The sequence below is a fragment of the Gymnoscopelus microlampas genome (assembly GCF_963454915.1).
Source record: "Gymnoscopelus microlampas genome assembly, chromosome: 21".
In the NCBI taxonomy this organism is placed as follows: domain Eukaryota; kingdom Metazoa; phylum Chordata; class Actinopteri; order Myctophiformes; family Myctophidae; genus Gymnoscopelus; species Gymnoscopelus microlampas.
The window spans coordinates 1,060,443-1,078,710 of NC_139958.1; the positions used below are offsets into that span (position 1 = coordinate 1,060,443).

The 18,268-nt window shown below is 43.6% G+C and overlaps 2 protein-coding genes across 14 annotated transcripts in view; one reads left to right on the forward strand and one right to left on the reverse strand.

The window, feature by feature from the left end:
• Positions 1–1,228, reverse strand: part of LOC311038112 (inositol hexakisphosphate and diphosphoinositol-pentakisphosphate kinase 2-like) — a 61,630-nt gene extending 60,402 nt beyond the window's left edge. For both annotated transcript variants that reach the window (XM_084047454.1, XM_084047455.1), the window contains exon 1: positions 998–1,228. In XM_084047454.1, the coding sequence (XP_083903580.1) occupies positions 998–1,174 (177 nt within the window). In that variant the 5' untranslated portion in view covers positions 1,175–1,228. The remainder of the gene's footprint in view (positions 1–997) is intronic.
• Positions 1,229–5,082: 3,854 nt separating this feature from the next.
• On the forward strand, positions 5,083–18,140 carry LOC311037183 (histone-lysine N-methyltransferase Smyd1-like). Of its 12 annotated transcripts, XR_014599939.1 has the most exons (12): positions 5,083–5,311; positions 7,383–7,559; positions 8,786–8,993; positions 10,358–10,488; positions 12,202–12,240; positions 12,330–12,513; positions 13,231–13,323; positions 14,017–14,180; positions 15,361–15,529; positions 16,856–17,700; positions 17,852–17,902; positions 17,955–18,140. XR_014599939.1 is itself a non-coding variant. In XM_084046300.1 (10 exons), the coding sequence occupies exons 1-10, from the start codon at positions 5,175–5,177 to the stop codon at positions 16,931–16,933; spliced, it is 1,380 nt and encodes a 459-aa protein (XP_083902426.1). In that variant the 5' UTR covers positions 5,083–5,174; the 3' UTR covers positions 16,934–18,140. The 12 variants fall into 12 exon arrangements, 1 of the variants encoding a protein (XP_083902426.1); XR_014599935.1 differs by having other exon boundaries at positions 16,856–17,902; XR_014599936.1 differs by lacking the exon at positions 17,852–17,902 and having other exon boundaries at positions 16,856–17,851; positions 18,006–18,140.
• Positions 18,141–18,268: the final 128 nt, after the last annotated feature.

Consider the following 18,268-nt stretch of genomic DNA (forward strand, 5'->3'; position numbering starts at 1 on the left):
AACTGCCAATGTTGATGCCATGCAGTTAAAACGCAGCAAACCCAAGGGTCAATTTAAATACAGAGTGAAAACTGAAGATCCGTCACCAGCAATTTCAAGCTGCAGGAACTGTGGAGGCAATCACCCAGCTAAACGGGAGCAATGCCCAGCTTTCGGACAACAATGTCACAATTGTGGTAAGCATAACCACTTCAAGCAGCTATGCAGATCAGCAAAATGAGCAGATCAGGTAGACAAGTGCATCTACTGACAGCTGAGACAGATTCAGACAGTGATGAAACTTTCACCATCGACCCTCTTTCATTACAGGAGAACAATGATGTGAACTCTGTACAATCTGATGACTGTCACAAAGGGGAGGGACGTTGCACTGTAACTGTCAATGACAAAACCCTAGAGTTAAAAGTAGACACAGGTGCCAAATGTAACGTCATTTCCCTAAATACATACAAAGCCAATAGGCAAACTGAAAAATTACAGAAGTCACACAAACTAGTCAAACTTGTCGCTTTTGTTGGAGCTGTGATTGAATCAATTGGCACAGTAACTCTGCACTGCAAGCTCAGTGAGCAGCCATATGACCTGACATTTCAGGTTGTGGGCGAAGATGTACAATCCATCCTAGGCCTACGTGACAGCCTGAAGATGAAACTGGTCACCTTTAGCAAGGAGGTGCACCACATTGACACCATTCAAACTATATCACAGAGAATGTTTCAGGAATATGCAGACTTATTCAGTGATGAATAGTCCTAATACATAATGAGCCTCAGTGGTGATTTGTAGTCCTAATACATAATGAGCCTCAGTGGTGATTTGTAGTCCTAATACATAATGAGCCTCAGTGGTGATTTGTAGTCCTAATACATAATGAGCCTCAGTGGTGATTTGTAGTCCTAATACATAATGAGCCTCAGTGGTGATTTGTAGTCCTAATACATAATGAGCCTCAGTGGTGATTTGTAGTCCTAATACATAATGAGCCTCAGCTACTCACCGAGTCGTACATCTGGTCATCGTCCTCTTCCTCCTCTTCCTCTTCCACGTCCTCATAGACACAGTCGTATCCCAGGATCCTCCCCGACTCCAGTAGCTCCTCCCCCTCCGCCTCGTCACAGCCCACAAAGAAGCGAGGGTGTTCCCTGTCCAGAGGCTCATTACTCCCCCCAGACATGACTCGGTAGCTCCCCCTAGTGGTTTAGTACGCCACTTCCACCCTCATTCCCGATTCTCTTCCCAAACTCCCCGCCAAGCCCCGCCCACCCAGAACCCCACTGACAGAATGGAGCGAACGCAAAGCCACAGAGATCAGAGAGAGTGCTGCTGCTGCTGCCCCCTGCTGGTGGGGGATGGGTGCTGCATTACTGGGGCGGTTGTGTACCCAAGTCCTCCCGCTTGTCTTCCTCTTAAAGGGCCGGTGCTCCTAATGTCCATCTTACCCGAAGAACCTAAGAGAAGAATACAAAGCACACAATCATTCTGTGAGTTTTATTTTTATTTAAAACTTTATCTATCTATCTATCTATCTATCTATCTATCTATCTATCTATCTATCTATATGTAGTCTGTCTGTCTGCCTGTGAACACATTAATTCAGGGGTCTTCAACAGGGGGTCCGGGACCCCTAGGGGGTCCTCAGAGTTACTACAGGGGGTCCGCCAAATCTTTGTGTGATATGTTTTTTCTTTTTTACCTTTTTTTTTAACCACTTTGAACCCTAGCATCCCTTTTCTGAGGAGAACTTTAGCCAAAAATAGCAGATCTACAAGCTCACAACGCCTCGTGCTGTGAGCTTGTAGATCGGCTATTTTTGGCAAAGAGGTATAGGTGTAGAGGGAAAAAAGGAGCAGTACCAAGTAAACAAAAAAAGTTGAATCTGAAACTAAATTGTATACAATATAGAGGGGGTCCCTGCTTCATCTCTCTCTCAGCTAGGGGGTCCTTGGCCTGAAAAGGTTGAAGACCCCTGCATTAATTAATAAGATATATGATGATGTGTTACATTATATGATCATCATTATATAATGATTATACGTTCCCCATGATTATTATAAGACCACGTACGTATGTATGTATGTACTACATACATACACGTACCTACCTACCTACCTACCTGTGTGTGTGTGTGTGTGTGTGTGTGTGTGTGTGTGTGTGTGTGTGTGTGTGTGTGTGTGTGTGTGTGTGTGTGTGTGTGTGTGTGTGTGTGTGTGTGTGTGTGTGTGTGTGTGTGTGTGTGCGCGCGCGCGCGCGCGTGCGTGCGTGCGTCTTACCTCTGTGTGAGTGTGTGTTCTGTCTGTCTGTCTGTCTCTGTCCATCCATCCAGGGTGTTGAGCCCAGAGGATGCAGTTTGTTGGGTTAGGGTTCAGTTGGGTTGTTGTTATTAGCATCAGTTTATTAGCATTATGTGCTTTATTAGCATCAGTCTATAGCAGCCTTGGATCAAAACGCTCTTCAGTCATAACAGAAAACCTTCTTTACAAATTATTATTATTACAACTTTATGCAGGAGGACTTTTCTTTTCTTTTCTTCCCCCGCGTTGTCTCTCCTCTTCTTCTTCTTCTTCTTCTGCTTCTTCTTCGTGACGTCAGTAGTCTGGGGTGATCCGGTTGGAGCGGAAGTAAGGTTACGTCATCAGGTGGCCGGAACCAGTGACCGGAAGCGCCAGGGCCGTGCATCTCCAAAATGATTCCCCTGGTTTAAAGTTAAAATGTTTAAAAATCGTTTAGTTTGGTATTAATGGTTTGTTTTGGTATAATAATGGTTTGGTATTAATGTCCATCTTTTATTCTAAGTCATAGCGCATAGCGTGACTAGCGACACTAAACTAAATTATTCACAAAGGCAAATATTGTACTTTTATTCCACTACAATTATTTGAAAACTTTAGTTACTTTGCAGATATACATTTTTATATTATAAAACATACATTAACCACTTTCGCCCTATTTTATACAAAGGCTATTCGAAAATAGCAGATCTACAAGCTCACAACGCGTCGCAATGCGACGCGTTGTGAGCTTGTAGATCTGCTATTTTCAAACATTTTAGTACTTTTACTTTTGGTACTTGGTACTTTTAAGTAAAATTTAAATTCTGGACTATAACTTGTTGAGTACTTCTACATTGCAGTATTGACACTTTTACTTAAGTAAAATATCCGAGTACTTTTCCACCACTGTTTACTTCACATCCATTCATTAATTCATTTAAAGTTTTACTTTTCCATTCAGTACATTTGTGCACCGTCGTACGACGGTGTCGAGCGCCCAAAATAGCCGATTTACAAGCCCACGACGCGTCGCAGTTGTGGGCTTGTAAATCTGCTATTGTTTTCATCAGAAAGCTCGCTTCCTGGTTTCTCTTCTTCGACACTCAGAAAGGACAAACGGCTCAGTGTCGCCCTCCTGTGGTTCATCGTTGTCTCCACACTCTGTACTTTGAGTCGCATTGTGATGCAAAATGTGTTAAAAGTGGGTAATAGCGCCCTCTGGTGGGTGATCTACCAAGTGTAGGTAATTTATGAATGTATGTTATCTTTATTTTATTACGGGGCCAGAGCTCAGCTCTGGACCTGTCTTAATGTTCCCCTCTTTTTTTTTCTGCCACTTTTGGCAGTTCTGGGTGAACCGTGCTGTCGCTTTTTAAGAAACTCGGCCATATGGTAGATGGTCATGAAAAACGATCAAGAAATAATTCTCACAATCTTTCGTCCAAAGGTGGCGCTATAGCACTCAATTGAAAATGCCAACTTTGAACAGGTACAACTCATGCCCTGTTTGACCTACAGCCTTGAAACTTGGATACACATATGCGTCTCCTCATGCTGAACAACTTTCACCCTCTGACTTTTGACCTCTGACCTTTAGATCTCCCACCATTTTGAATTATATGAAAAACAGTCATTGGCTCCTAACTTCTGCATTTTTTCACTTATGGAAAATCCGCTCCCATCGTTATGTCGGCAGAGGTCCAAAGTTCATGTGTAAAGAATTTCGTGCAAAGTACTCAAAAATCCCAGGAGGAGATAGATTTTAACTATTGCAGTTTTATGAAAATTATTCATCTGCCCCTAACACATACATGCAGACTCACATTTCTTTGAAACTTTGCAGAAAGGTTGAGGGTCATTCCAAATATCACTGAAACCAATCTTATCAGATCCAATTGGCCAAAGGGGGGCGCTATAGCAATTTTTTGAAAATGAAAACTTTAAACAGGCATAAGTCATGCCTCGTCTGGCCGAAAGTCGTGAAACTTGCTTACACTTGTGCCTCGACTCATGAGGAACACATGTATCGGTTTGACCAGTAAGCTCCGCCCTTAGATTGTCCGCAATTTTGAGCAGTTTGAAAAATACTTGTTTTTGGCAGTTCTGGCTTAACCGTGCATATGCTTTTTACAAAACTCGGCCATATGGTAGATGCTCATGAAAAACAATCAAGAAATAATTCTCACACTCATTCGGCAAAGGGTGGCGCTATAGCACTCAATTGAAAGTGCCAACTTTGAACAGGTACAACTCATGCCCTGTTTGACCTACAACCATGAAACTTCGATACACACATGCGTCTCTTCATGCCCGACAACTTTTGTCGTCTGACTTTTGACCTCTGACCTTTAGATCGCCCACCATTTTGAATTATATGAAAAACAGTCATTGGCTCCTAACTTCTACATTTTTTCACTTATGGAAAATCCGCTGCTTTTGTTTTGTCGGCAAAGGTCCTAAATTCATGTGTAAAATGTTTCGTGCAGATTACTCAATAATCCCAGGAGGTGCAGTTTTATATATATATATATATATATATATATATACACACACACATACATAATGACATAACAGATCTACAACAGGCTTTAATAGTGTTTTGATGCTGTCACCATGCCTCTCACTTTCACTGAGTGACAGACACAGCTGAGTAACCAAAATACACCCGAGAGAGGAGAGGAGAGGAGAGGAGAGGAGAGGAGAGGAGAGGAGAGGAGAGGAGAAGAGGACCTGATCCAACCCAAAGAAGGGGGGAGGAACCCATAGGACCCCCTATAACTGCCTGAACCACCCCACCACCCCCCTGGTTTGAGGAGGTGGTACGTCCCTAGAGAAGCAGCAGGGCTATTTGTGGAGCGTGCCATGCAGGGGGGGTTTGGGGGAACAGAACTTTAGGCTCCATTCATGCTGCTTAAAGTCATGGAGAACGCTGAGCTGTTTGAGGCCGGTCAGAAGGGCCGCGGTCTGCGGACCACCAGAGACCTCTGTGCCGGGGAGGTGGTCTTCTCTGAACCCAGCTTCGCTGCCGTGGTCTTAGACAGGTAAGAGAAGGGTGTTATTCTTACCATTAACCAATGAGGTGGTCTTTAAGAAGGGAATGGTGTTATTATTACCATCTATTAATGAGGTGGTCTTTAAGGGTGTTATTAGTACCATTTCTTAATGAGGTGGTCTTTAAGGGTGTTATTAGTACCATCTATTAATGAGGTGGTCTTTAAGGGTGTTATTAGTACCATTAGAGGTTTCACTAAAACTAAGACGGGAGAACATATTACTCCAGTTTTAGCATCACTACATTGGCTCCTGGCTGTTTTTAGGATTGATTTCTAAATGATTTTACTTATTTATAAAGCTTATTTTTAAACGGTCTGGCACCCTCCTACCTCTATGACCTCCTCCTCCCTAGATATGTTCCGAACCCCCCCCCCCCCCTCAGGTCTTCTAGTGCAGGCCTACTCCAAGCAGCATTCTGCTTCTACGGGCCGACGGACTGGAATAAGCTCCCTTTACACCTAAGACAGACAGCCTCTGTAGACCGTTTTAAAGCACCTTTACACCTAAGACAGACAGCCTCTGTAGACATTACATTACATTACAGTCATTTAGCAGACGCTTTTATCCAAAGCGACTTACAATAAGTGCATTCAACATAGGTAGGGAACAAAACTACTAATCGCCAGAAGTCTGAAGTGCATTTTCTGCTAAAACAAGCAACCAAGAGTATACCTAGCGCTAAGGTAAAAGTGCAATATATCAGCTACCTACTTTCCTTAAACAGATGAGACAAAATAGTAAAATCAAATGAGCAAGAGCTGAGCAAGAGCTAAAACAGTAGACAGTTTTAAAGCACAGCTCAAGACTCATTTCTTCACTGTTGCTTTTAGTTAATTCTGTTTCTTCTGAATCTCTGTGTTGTTTTTTATGTCTTTACTGTTTTGCTTGACCCACTGCCTTTTATTTTTTAGCCATTATGTCTTGCCACTGTTTTTTGCCATTGCTCTATTGTTGCCATTGCTCTAATGTTTTGTCTTTTGCTCTGTGATTTTTTTTCTTGCTCTGTAAAGCACTTTGAGCTGCATTTATGTCATGAAAGGTGCTATATAAACAAAGTTTATTATTATTATTATTATTATCATTATTATTATTAACCAATGAGGTGGTCTTTAAGAAGGGAATGGTGTTATTAATACCATTAACCAATGAGGTGGTCGTTGCCACAACATTCTAGCCTGGTTTTGATTCTAACCGTATTTTGATGATGTGATTTTAGAAGAAAAGCTGAGCTGAAAAACGCAGCATGTGTGACGCAGCGTGTGTGAGATCAGGTGACGGTGCTCTCATTTACCTCAGAGTTCAGTCTAAGTTTAGGCTTCAGGATTAATTTAGCTACAGTGACGTAACACTACCCTGCTGCTGTAGCTGTGGACAGGGGAAGGGAATGGAGGTAACACCACCCTGTGTGGACAGGGGAAGGGAATGGAGGTAACACCACCCTGTGTGGACAGGGGAAGGGAATGGAGGTAACACCACCCTGTGTGGACAGGGGGAGGGAATGGACGTAACACCACCCTGTGTGGACAGGGGAAGGGAATGGACGTAACACCACCCAGTGTGGACAGGGGAAAGGAATGGACGTAACACCACGCTGTGTGGACAGGGGAAGGGAATCCTGCTGGTGGTTCGGGAAGATCTACAAGCTCACAGCGCGGCACTCGGTGCCACGCTATGAGCTTGTAGATCTGCTATTTTTGGAAAATCGTGAAATCTTTGAATATATATTTTTTAAAGCAAACATTTTTAACTCAAATCTTTGCTTCGGGGGGTCGGCAGCCCCATACATATCATTGTGGGGTCCTTGACATGAAGAGGTTTGATAGGCTATTATAGTAACTACGTTTTTCACAAAACTGTTAGCATTTAGAATCTGAACCTCAGGCCTTAATGGGTTAAAACTCACCCTGCTCTCTCACTGTGTGTGTGTGTGTGTGTGTGCGTGTGCGTGTGCGTGTGCGTGTGCACGTGTGCGTGTGCGAATGCGAGTGCGTGTGCGTGTTTGCGTGTGTGTGTGTGTGTGTGTGTGTGTGTGTGTGTGTGTGTGTGTGTGTCATTCAGCTTGACCTCTCAGGTGTGTCACAGCTGTTTCCGGCGTCAGGCCAGCCTTCACTCCTGTGCCGTGTGTCACTTCGCTCACTACTGTGACCGCACCTGCCAGAGTGCATGCTGGGACGAACACAAACACGAGTGTGCCGCCATCAAGAAACGTACCTCCGCCCCCAACGAGAATGTCCGGTAAATTATTATTATTATTATTATTGGTATTATATATTATATCTGTGTTGTCGGGCAGAAACCAGCTATGTCCAAAATATTAACTTTTCAGGAACAAACATGTTTTTAGAACAACACAATCCAGCCTCATCAAAGTGTGTGACTTTATACATGAATGTGTCTTTATATTATCATCACTTCACCCACATACATTATATTATTATTATATTAAATACATTATATTATTTATAATGTATTTATTTATAATGATTTGAAATATTTCAAATCAGCCTCATGGTGGCGCTATAACAGGCCGATCTGTGTTTTTACCAATAACTGCACCGATCTGAGTAAAACTATGCACTCCCTAGAGGACAAGGAAAAACCTTTGCCCTGCATTTTTCACATCTGCCTTTTAAATAGCGCCACCAGTCCGATTGCAATGACACCTTGCACCAGTGTTGATTTTGTCAGCAAATTTTGATGTAGTTTTAGTCATAGTCTTTTGAATAAAATTCCATTTAGTTTTAGTCATATTTTAGTCATCTGAAATGTTTTAGTTTTCGTCTAGTTTTAGTCGACTCAATATCATAAAATCATAGTCGACTAAATCTACAGTTGATTTAGTCGACGAAAATGTATTTTGGCGGTGCTTTGATGGCGTCGTAATGGGCTGATTTTACACTTGGTTGCATGCTGAAAATAGCAGATCTACAAGCTCACAACGCGTCGCAGCGCGACGCGTTGTGAGCTTGTAGATCGGCTATTTTCAGCATGCAACACCCGAGTGCAACCAAATATAAAATGACTTCCCTCACTAACATTTTAGTCTAGTTTTTATTTGTTGACGAAATTGTCAATATATTTAGTCTTAGTTTTAATCATCAAAGCTTGGTTTTATTTAGTTTTTATTTAGTTTTTGTCAGTGAAAAAAGGTAGTCGACGAGCATTTTTCGTCATAGTTTTGGTCGACGAAATCAACACTGCTTTGCACGCACATTCGCACTACATTGAGGAAAGAAATGTCATCCTTTTACCATTGCCCTATTATAGCGCCACAAGTGTGGACAGGGGAAGGGAATGGAGGTATTGCATACGGCCTGGTGGTATAATTATATTATTATTGTTGCATACAGCCTGGTGGTATAATTATATTATTATTATTGCATACGGCCTGGTGGTATAATTATATTATTATTATTGCATACAGCCTGGTGGTATAATTATATTATTATTATTGCATACAGCCTGGTGGCTCGTGTTGTGTGGCGTATCCAGAAGCAGACAGGCATCATCACGGACAGCCAGCTGGTGTCCGTGGACGCTCTGAAGGACCAGCAGGCGGACATGAGCCAGGATGAGCTCAATGACCTGCAGGTCAACCTCAAACACTTCCTGGATTACTGGCCTGGAAAACCTCAGCCTGACGACTTCATCTCTCACCTGTTTGCCATCGTACGAGACACACACACACACACACACACACACACACACACACACACACACACACACACACACACACACACACACACACACACAGACATCAAAGGGGGCTTGAACCCCTGCCCTTTTATGTCTGTCGGTAAAAAGTGCCCTCGCCAAACCATGGATGCAAAATGTATAATGGTGAAAAAAACAACAAAAGCCCTTTCTCCATGCTGTACTCGAAGGCACTGAGGCAGCATTCAAGAGAATTACCTCTGTCTTACTCTCCTGAACTGGAATGCAGCCTTTAATGTTGTAAGAATGCCCCCTCGTCTCCTCTGTCTGTAAACTGTAGAAATCCCTGTGCATCCGTTGGCCCGCACCTGCAGACAGTAAAGTTTACTTAATTGAGCCCCATGCCGTGCCGTGCAGTGCGTGCGCTGAATTGTAGCCGATTTACAAGCCCACAACGCGTCGCAACGCGAGGCGTTGTGAGCTTGTAGATCGGCTATTTTTGGTGCGCGATACCGCCCGCCAAACAAAGTATACATACACAATCGAAACCTAGCTGAGCGCACGGCACAACAACACACATCTTCAATGAACACAGACCAATTTGAGACAGATTATTACTTGTCAAGCAGGAGCCTGCTGCCAAGTCTCACCCTTTGAGAGTGAGAGTCATGCAATTTAACCTCTTCACACGCTTCCCGCGGCATTTCACACGCTTTTCCCCCTCTCACTGCAAAAAAGAAACAAAAACGGAACGCTCGTCCTAAAACACACTGCCCCATTTTTTTCGCGGACCGTGGCCGCCAGATTAGACCTGGGGCGAGCGTGTTTTAGGACGACCAATCCATTCCATTTGGAGAGGTCATTAGGACGTTCCATTTGGAGAGGTGCGCTATGGGATGGGATGGACTGGAGAGAAGGACCCGCCGATTTTTCCTTTTTGCTTGATATTGTTTGATGGCGAAACAATCATGACTGATACACATGAAAGAAGACCCTTCACAGCTAATAAAGAATTTTGAATTGAATGAGTATGGCTATAGTTAAATGTGAACTCTTTCTGCTATAAATATGCATCCATGCGTTCTGTGCTGCTACGTTTCCTTTTTTCCACACATCTACACTTCATTTTTGTACACACACACACACACACACACACACACACACACACACACACACACACACACACACACACACACACACACAGTCTGTCTATAGATTAAATGTCTTATTGTCTATAATTAAATGTCTTACTGTCTATAGATTAAATGTCTTATTGTCTATAATTAAATGTCTTATTGTCTATAATTAAATGTCTTATTGTCTATAGATTAAATGTCCTTATTGTCTGTCTATAGATTAAATGTCCTTATTGTCCATAGATTAAATGCAATGGGCTGGCTCTCAGTGATCAGAGAGGATTGCAGAATGTTGGACTCGGTCTGTTTCCTAACCTGGGTTTGGTCAACCATGACTGCTGGCCCAACTGTAGCATCATCCTGAACCATGGAAAGTAAGTACATAACTATACTATCTATCTATATCTATATCTATATCTATCATTATACTGAACTATGACAAGTAAGTACATAACTATACTATTTATCTATATCTATATATGTCTATATATACCATCATCCTGAACCATGCAATATATAACTATACTATCTATCTAGCTATCTATGTATCTCTCTATTTATCCAAAGCGACTTACAATAAGTGCATTCAACATAGGTAGGCAAGGAAACCACTAATCACCAGGAGTCTTAAGTGCATTCTCTTCTAAAACAAGCAACTAAGAGCATACCTAGCACTGAGGTAAATGTGCAATATGTCAGTTAATTACTTTCTTAAACAGATGAGACAAATAGGAAAATCAAATGAGCAAGAGCTAAAACAAATAAGTGTGTCGAATAAACAAGATCCAATAAAACAAGAGCTCGTACAACTAATTGACAACAAGTAGGCAAGGCAAAGAGGAAGGGCAGTGTTTCCTGAAGAGGTGGGTTTTCAGCCTGTGGTGAAAGATGGGCAGTGACTCTGCTGTCCTGACATCAGTGACTCTGCTGTCCTGACATCAGTGGGGAGTTCATTCCACCACTGTGGGGCCAGAACAGAAAAAAGCTGTGACCGCGTAGATCGGCCAGAAGGACCACTGAGCGACGAGGCAACCAGTCGCCCCCAAGCCGGCAGACCGAAGTGGTCGGGCAGGGGTGTAAGCATCGACCATAGCCCGGAGGTAAGAAGGAGCTGCTCCCTTCACTGCCCTATAGGCTAGCACCAGGGTTTTAAACTGGATGTGAGCCGCTATGGGGAGCCAGTGTAGAGAACGGAGAAGCATAGGTGTGTGAGAGAACTTGGGGCGGTTGAACACCAGACGAGCCGCAGCTTTCTGAACAAGCTCCAGAGGTCTGATGGCAGATGCCGGAGCACCAGCAAGGAGGGAGTTGCAGTAGTCCAGGCGGGAGATGACAAGAGCCTGGATGAGCACCTGCACTGCCTTCTCGGTGAGGAAGGGGCGAATCCTCCTGATGTTGTAGAGGAGGAATCTGCAGGACCGTGTCACCGATGCGATGTTTGCCGAGAACGACAGTTGGTCGTCCAGGGTCACACCCAGATTCCTCGCAGTCCGAATTGACATCACCACAGCATTATCAATGTTGATGGCCATGTCTCGATGCGGACAGCCCTTCCCCGGGAGGAACATCAGCTCGGTCTTGCAAACAGGGAGAGTGCAGAGCCTGAGACACCCATCCCATCAAGGGTGGAGAGGAGGATCTGATGGTTCACCGTGTCGAACGCTGCAGACAGGTCCAGGAGTATCAGGACGGAGGAGAGTTCGCTCTAGCGACATGGAGCGACTCCGTCACTGCTAGGAGGGCAGTTTCGGTCGAGTGGCCCACTTTGAACCCAGACTGGTGGGAGTCCAGGAGGTTGTTCTGGTGGAGGTACGAGGACAGTTGATTGAAGACAGCACGTTCAAGATCTATCTACCTATATCTATATATACTGAACCATGAGAAGTAAATATGTGTTATACTGAAGCTAAGTATATCCCAGACAGCCTTACATGAGATGGATCAACATATTCTACAATGTGTTTACTGATGGTCTTTGTTCTTTACTTTGTGTTCTATCATGTGTCTACTGATGGTCTTTGTTCTTCACTTTGTGTTCTATCATGTGTTTACTGATGGTCTTTGTTCTTTACTTTGTGTCCATGCAGCCAGTCAGCTGTGAACTCTGCTCTCCATTCTAAGAGGAGGTAGGTTAATAACAAAAACAATAAAAATACAGAAAAATAATAATAATAATAACAACAACAACATTAATACCAGTTTCTCTCTCTCTCAGGGTGGAACTTCGGGCTCTGGAGAAGATTCCAGAAGGAACTGAGCTGACAGTGAGCTACGTGGATTTCCTTAAACTGTCTGCCGACCGCCAGGGGGCGCTACAGCAGCGCTACCACTTTACATGCAGCTGTCAGCACTGTGTGGATCATACCAAGGATGACCTGATGATGGCAGCACAGGGCACAGTAAATCATCCTCCTATAATTTGACTAAACTCTGTCTGTCTGTAGTCGTCTCATGGTGAAGCTACCCGGTTCTCCTCACTGGCTGGAGCAATTGCTCTGATTTTGCACACAGCCATTGACCATTACCATCTGAACTTAACTGTGAAGCCCGTTTTTCAATTTCATCAAATCTCAGCTTCTTATTAGCGTTTATGTGTCAAACAATGGGAGATCACGTTGCCAGGTTTCGCGCGAGAGAGCGTGTGTGTGTGTGTGTGTGTTTGCGACGGGACCCGGGGGGTTCCGCGACGGGGGTGGGGGGGGTTGCCCGTGGGGAGGGGTGACCGCGGGGGGTGCCGCGACGGGACCCACGGGGGGGAGGAGGGGGGCCGCACGACGGGACGCGCGTGGGGGAGAAACCGCGCGACAGGACGTGCATTAACCCCAAGTTTGCAACTACTTTCGCCTGCGCCCTTCACCGGGTATGGTCTAGTTTATAATAATAATAACTAGTCCATACCCGGGGATGTGATTTATATATCATATAATAACACCCAGGATGTGATTTATAAATCATAAAATAACACCCAGGGATGTGATTTATAAATCATATAATAACACCCAGGGATGTGATTTATATATCATATAATAACACCCAGGGATGTGATTTATAACCTACCTGACCTGTGCTCCGAGCAGCACTTTTTCTAGTTATTTATTATGGTTTGTTCCATTCAGGCGTCAGCAGAGCAGGTCAAAGAGGTCACTGCGTTCAGTAAGGACAGTCTGGACAAGATGGACGCCTTCCGCTCTAAAGGGAACTTCCATGAGGTACAGTATGTTATCAATCAATCAATCCAGGGACGTGCACAGATCGACTCTAGGTGGTGCTAGAGCACCTGCCCTTTGCCCTCTTGACCAGAAGTGCCCTTTTGAAAAAAAAAAAAAACAACAACATTTCAGTTCACAGCAGGGGTCTTCAACAGGGGGTCCGGGACCCCTAGGGGGTCCTCAGAGTTACTACAGGGGGTCCGCCAAATCTTTATGTGATATGATTTTTCTTTTTACCATAACCACTCGAAACCTAGCATCCCTTTTCTGAGGAGAACTTTAGCCAAAAATAGCAGATCTACAAGCCCACAACGCCTCGCGCTGCGAGGCGTTGTGGGCTTGTAGATCGGCTATTTTTGGCAAAGAGGTATAGGTGTAGAGGGAAAAAAGAGCAGACCAAGTCAACAAAAAAAAGTATGATTTACTTGAGCACCTGCCCCTCAAAATGTCTGTGCACGCCACTGAATCAATCAATCAATCAGCCAACAACTCCTCACGACGAATGCCCGATTTACGCTTCGCCATCGCCGAAAATATCAGATCCATAAGCTCACACGTCAGTCACATCCGCAACGCGCTGTGAGCTTGTAGATCTGCTATTTTCGGTCCACGACACCGTAGCGTGAAGGAGCGTTAATTAGGCATTCAGCAGTAATTATTATTATTATTATTATTATTATCATGTTTTACCAGGTGTTGCGTTTGGCCGCTGAGGTCCTGGCCAGACAGGCTGAGGTCCTGGCAGACACACATCTGTACCAGCTGCGTACGCTGGCTGCGGGCGCCGAGGCGTCGGCTCTGACGCAGATGTTCCCCCAGGCTGCAGCGTACGCCGCCACCATGCTGAACGGGTACACGTGAGTCACCATTACAATGTACAATATATCATATTATCTCTATATCTATATCTATATCTCTATAGAATTTATCTATCTATATAGAATATATCATATCATTATCTCTATATCTATCTATATCTATATCTCTATAGAATCTATCTATATAGAATATATCATATCATCCTATCCTACTACTATAATTGACAAGGCCTCCGAAGTATGTCCTGACCACCTGATTCGGATGCTATCAATGCATTGAATGGGACATTATCACCTTTTATTAGACCATTGAATGGGCGAAGTAGGCGACCTACTTACCTACCCGCGATTTATCAGACCATTCATTGGGTGTTATCAAGACATACTGACCTACCAACGGAGATGACTTAAATAGTTCAGTTTCGGTTTTGGTTTTGGTTGTTTTGGTTTCGGACCATGACGGAGGCGCGCAGTCTCAGGCGAGCTGGAGCCCCGCGACGGGCCACCGAGGGAGCTAAAGCGACCGAGTTGCCGTCCTGAGCGGTGCGACGCTCGCCTGAGCCTACTCAGCGCCGTTGGAGTTATGTACCGATAGGCACAGAATCGTAAATATTGTTGTGGGGACTGCTCCGCCTCCAAAGTAGGTCAGTAGCTCCTGATTACGCCCAATGAATGGTCTGACAAATCGCGGGTAGGTCCGTGTATCGCCTACTCGTCACCATTCAATGGTCTGATAAAACGTGATTATCTCCCATTCAATGCATTGATAGCATTCGAAGCCGGTGTCCGGGGTTGCTCAGCACAGGATCTCTCCACTTGCCTCCAAACCTGCCACAGACTATTGATCAGAGCTCTGACTAATACTTAGGCTTCTTTCCCCACTTTGATCAGTGATCAGACTCTCAGCTTGACTGATTCCCTGATCGGCCAATCAGACCCTCAGCCTGACTTGGCAGGGCTTTGCATGACGTGTGTGCAGAGCTATTGCACACACATCTAGATGTACCCTCTCCTCTCCTCTGTTCTCCTCTCCTCTGTTCTTGTACAAATGGAACCAGATGGAGCCGTAAAACTCTCAGAGTTATGGAGGTCTTTCCACTACACTGTGACTTTAAGCATCAGTGAACTCCTCCATGTGTCATGTGACAGGAAGCTGTATCACTCCTCCATGTGTCATGTGACAGGAAGCTGTATCACCCCTCCATGTGTCATGTGACAGGAAGCTGTATCACCCCAACAACGGGCAGCTGGGCCTGGCCACCATGCGAGCGGGCGTCACCCACTGGCATGCCGGGCTGATCGAGGCGGGTCACGGCATGATCTGCAAGGCCTTCGCCATCCTGATGGTGTCCCATGGACCCAACCATGCTATCACCAGAGACCTGGAGGTAGAGTAACACTACGTACAGTACTACCCTACCCCCAATAAAACCCTAACCTATACCCCAATACAACCAACCCTAACCTATACCCCAATACAACCAACCCTAACCTATACCCCAATACCACCAACCCTATACCCCACAACCAACTCTATACCCCAATACAACCAACCCTATACCCCACAACCAACTCTATACCCCAATACAACCAACTCTATACCCCACAACCAACCCTATACCCCACAACCAACCCTATACCCCACAACCAACCCTATACCCCACAACCAACCCTATACCCCAATACAACCAACCCTATACCCCACAACCAACTCTATACCCCACAACCAACCCTATACCCCACAACCAACCCTATACCCCAATACAACCAACTCTAAACCCCACAACCAACCCTATACCCCAATACAACCAACCCTATACCCCAATACAACCAACCCTATACCCCACAACCAACTCTATACCCCACAACCAACTCTATACCCCAATACAACCAACCCTACACCCCAATACAACCAACCCTATACCCCACAACCAACTCTATACCCACAACCAACCCTATACCCCACAACCAACCCTATACCCCACAACCAACTCTATACCCCACAACCAACTCTATACCCCACAACCAACCCTATACCCCACAACCAACTCTATACCCCACAACCAACCCTATACCCCACAACCAACTCTATACCCCACAACCAACTCTATACCCCACAACCAACCCTATACCCCACAACCAACCCTATACCCCACAACCAACTCTATACCCCAATACAACCAACCCTACACCCCAATACAACCAACCCTATACCAACCACACCAAAGACCTGGAGGTAACAGGAACAGTTTCAGCTCCAACCTCAACAGATAAAGTTGGTGATAGTAATAATACAGTATATAAATACTGGTAATAATATAAAAATAGAAAATGTGCTCCTCGGAGCACAGGTCTCCGCCAGTACTGTTCCTGATCAATCATGTCTTACCTATTTATATTACATATTGTCACGTGTCACTTGACCAATGTTAGCTTGGCTGATGTCCTGATGTCCTCATATAAATTATTTTTTGAAGTGACACACCTATTTATAGGTTTTTATTTCGTCTAGCGTCTCGCCAGCCAATCAGAGCATTGGTGACAACAATATTGTCACTTGTCACGTGAAGCTTGACCAATGTTAGCTTGGCTGAGACGGGGGGACACACAGAAGGACAAGAACGAAAACATACTCTCCACCTCTGGCGGAGACAATATATAAATACTAGTAGTAATACTAGTAATAATAACACTGAACTCTGATTTGTTTGCAGGTGATTCGTAGACAGACCGAGCAGGAACTGAGGATCTTCAATGCCACCAAGAACCAGCCAATGAGCACAAGACACTGATGATAATACGCCTCCGAGAACCAGCCAATGAGCACAAGACACTGATGATAATACGCCTCTGAGAACCAGCCAATGAGCACAAGACACTGATGATAATACGCCTCCGAGAACCAGCGAATGAACACGAGACAGTCGAGACACTGATGACACGCCTCCGAGAACCAGCCAATGAACACGAGACACTGATGACATGCCTCCGAGAACCAGCCAATGAACACGAGACACTGATGACATCAAACATATCTTTGCTGTCGGGCTTTAAAGAAACCTTGTAACTCTTTGTTTTTCATAAATTAACGCCCCACTTGGTCTTGCGAAATAGCCGATCTGCAAGCTCTCAACGCGTTGCAATGCAGCGCATTGAGAGCTTGTAGATCGGCAATTTTTGCTACTTTTCGAAATCCTTTAAAGTGACAGTGAAAGTAGTTCAAAATGTGTTTTATTTAACCAACGAAAAGTATTAACAAGATTTTGTGACTAAATAATAACTACATTGATCCATTTTGAACACAGGTTATTATATTAATAATAAATAATAACTACATTGATCCATTGGAACACAGGTTATTATATTAATAATAAATAATAACTACATTAGATCCATTGGAACACAGGTTATTATATTGATAATAAATAATAACTACATTAGATCCATTTTGAACACAGGTTATTATATTAATAATAAATAATAACTACATTGATCCATTGGAACACAGGTTATTATATTAATAATAAATAATAACTACATTAGATCCATTGGAACACAGGTTATTATATTAATAATAAATAATAACTACATTGATCCATTGGAACACAGGTTATTATATTAATAATAAATAATAACTACATTAGATCCATTGGAACACAGGTTATTATATTGATAATAAATAATAACTACATTGATCCATTGGAACACAGGTTATTATATTAATAATAAATAATAACTACATTGATCCATTTTGAACACAGGTTATTATATTAATAATAAATAATAACTACATTAGATCCATTTTGAACACAGGTTATTATATTAATAATAAATAATAACTACATTGATCCATTTTGAACACAGGTTATTATATTTATTATTAGATCCATTGGAACATAGATTAAGAGTTTTGGACGTACGTCTGCATACTGTAACAGTCTAGTTTATTTAAAACCTACTATGTACTGTATGTACAGTAAAATAAATGACATAACTGTGTGTGTTGCAGGTTTTTTTTAACTGATTTGACTTTCACGTTCAATGAATAAAGACAGTTTGTCTGCTGTACTGGGACCCGACAAAAGATAAATAGTCTAATTCACACACACACACACACACACACACAC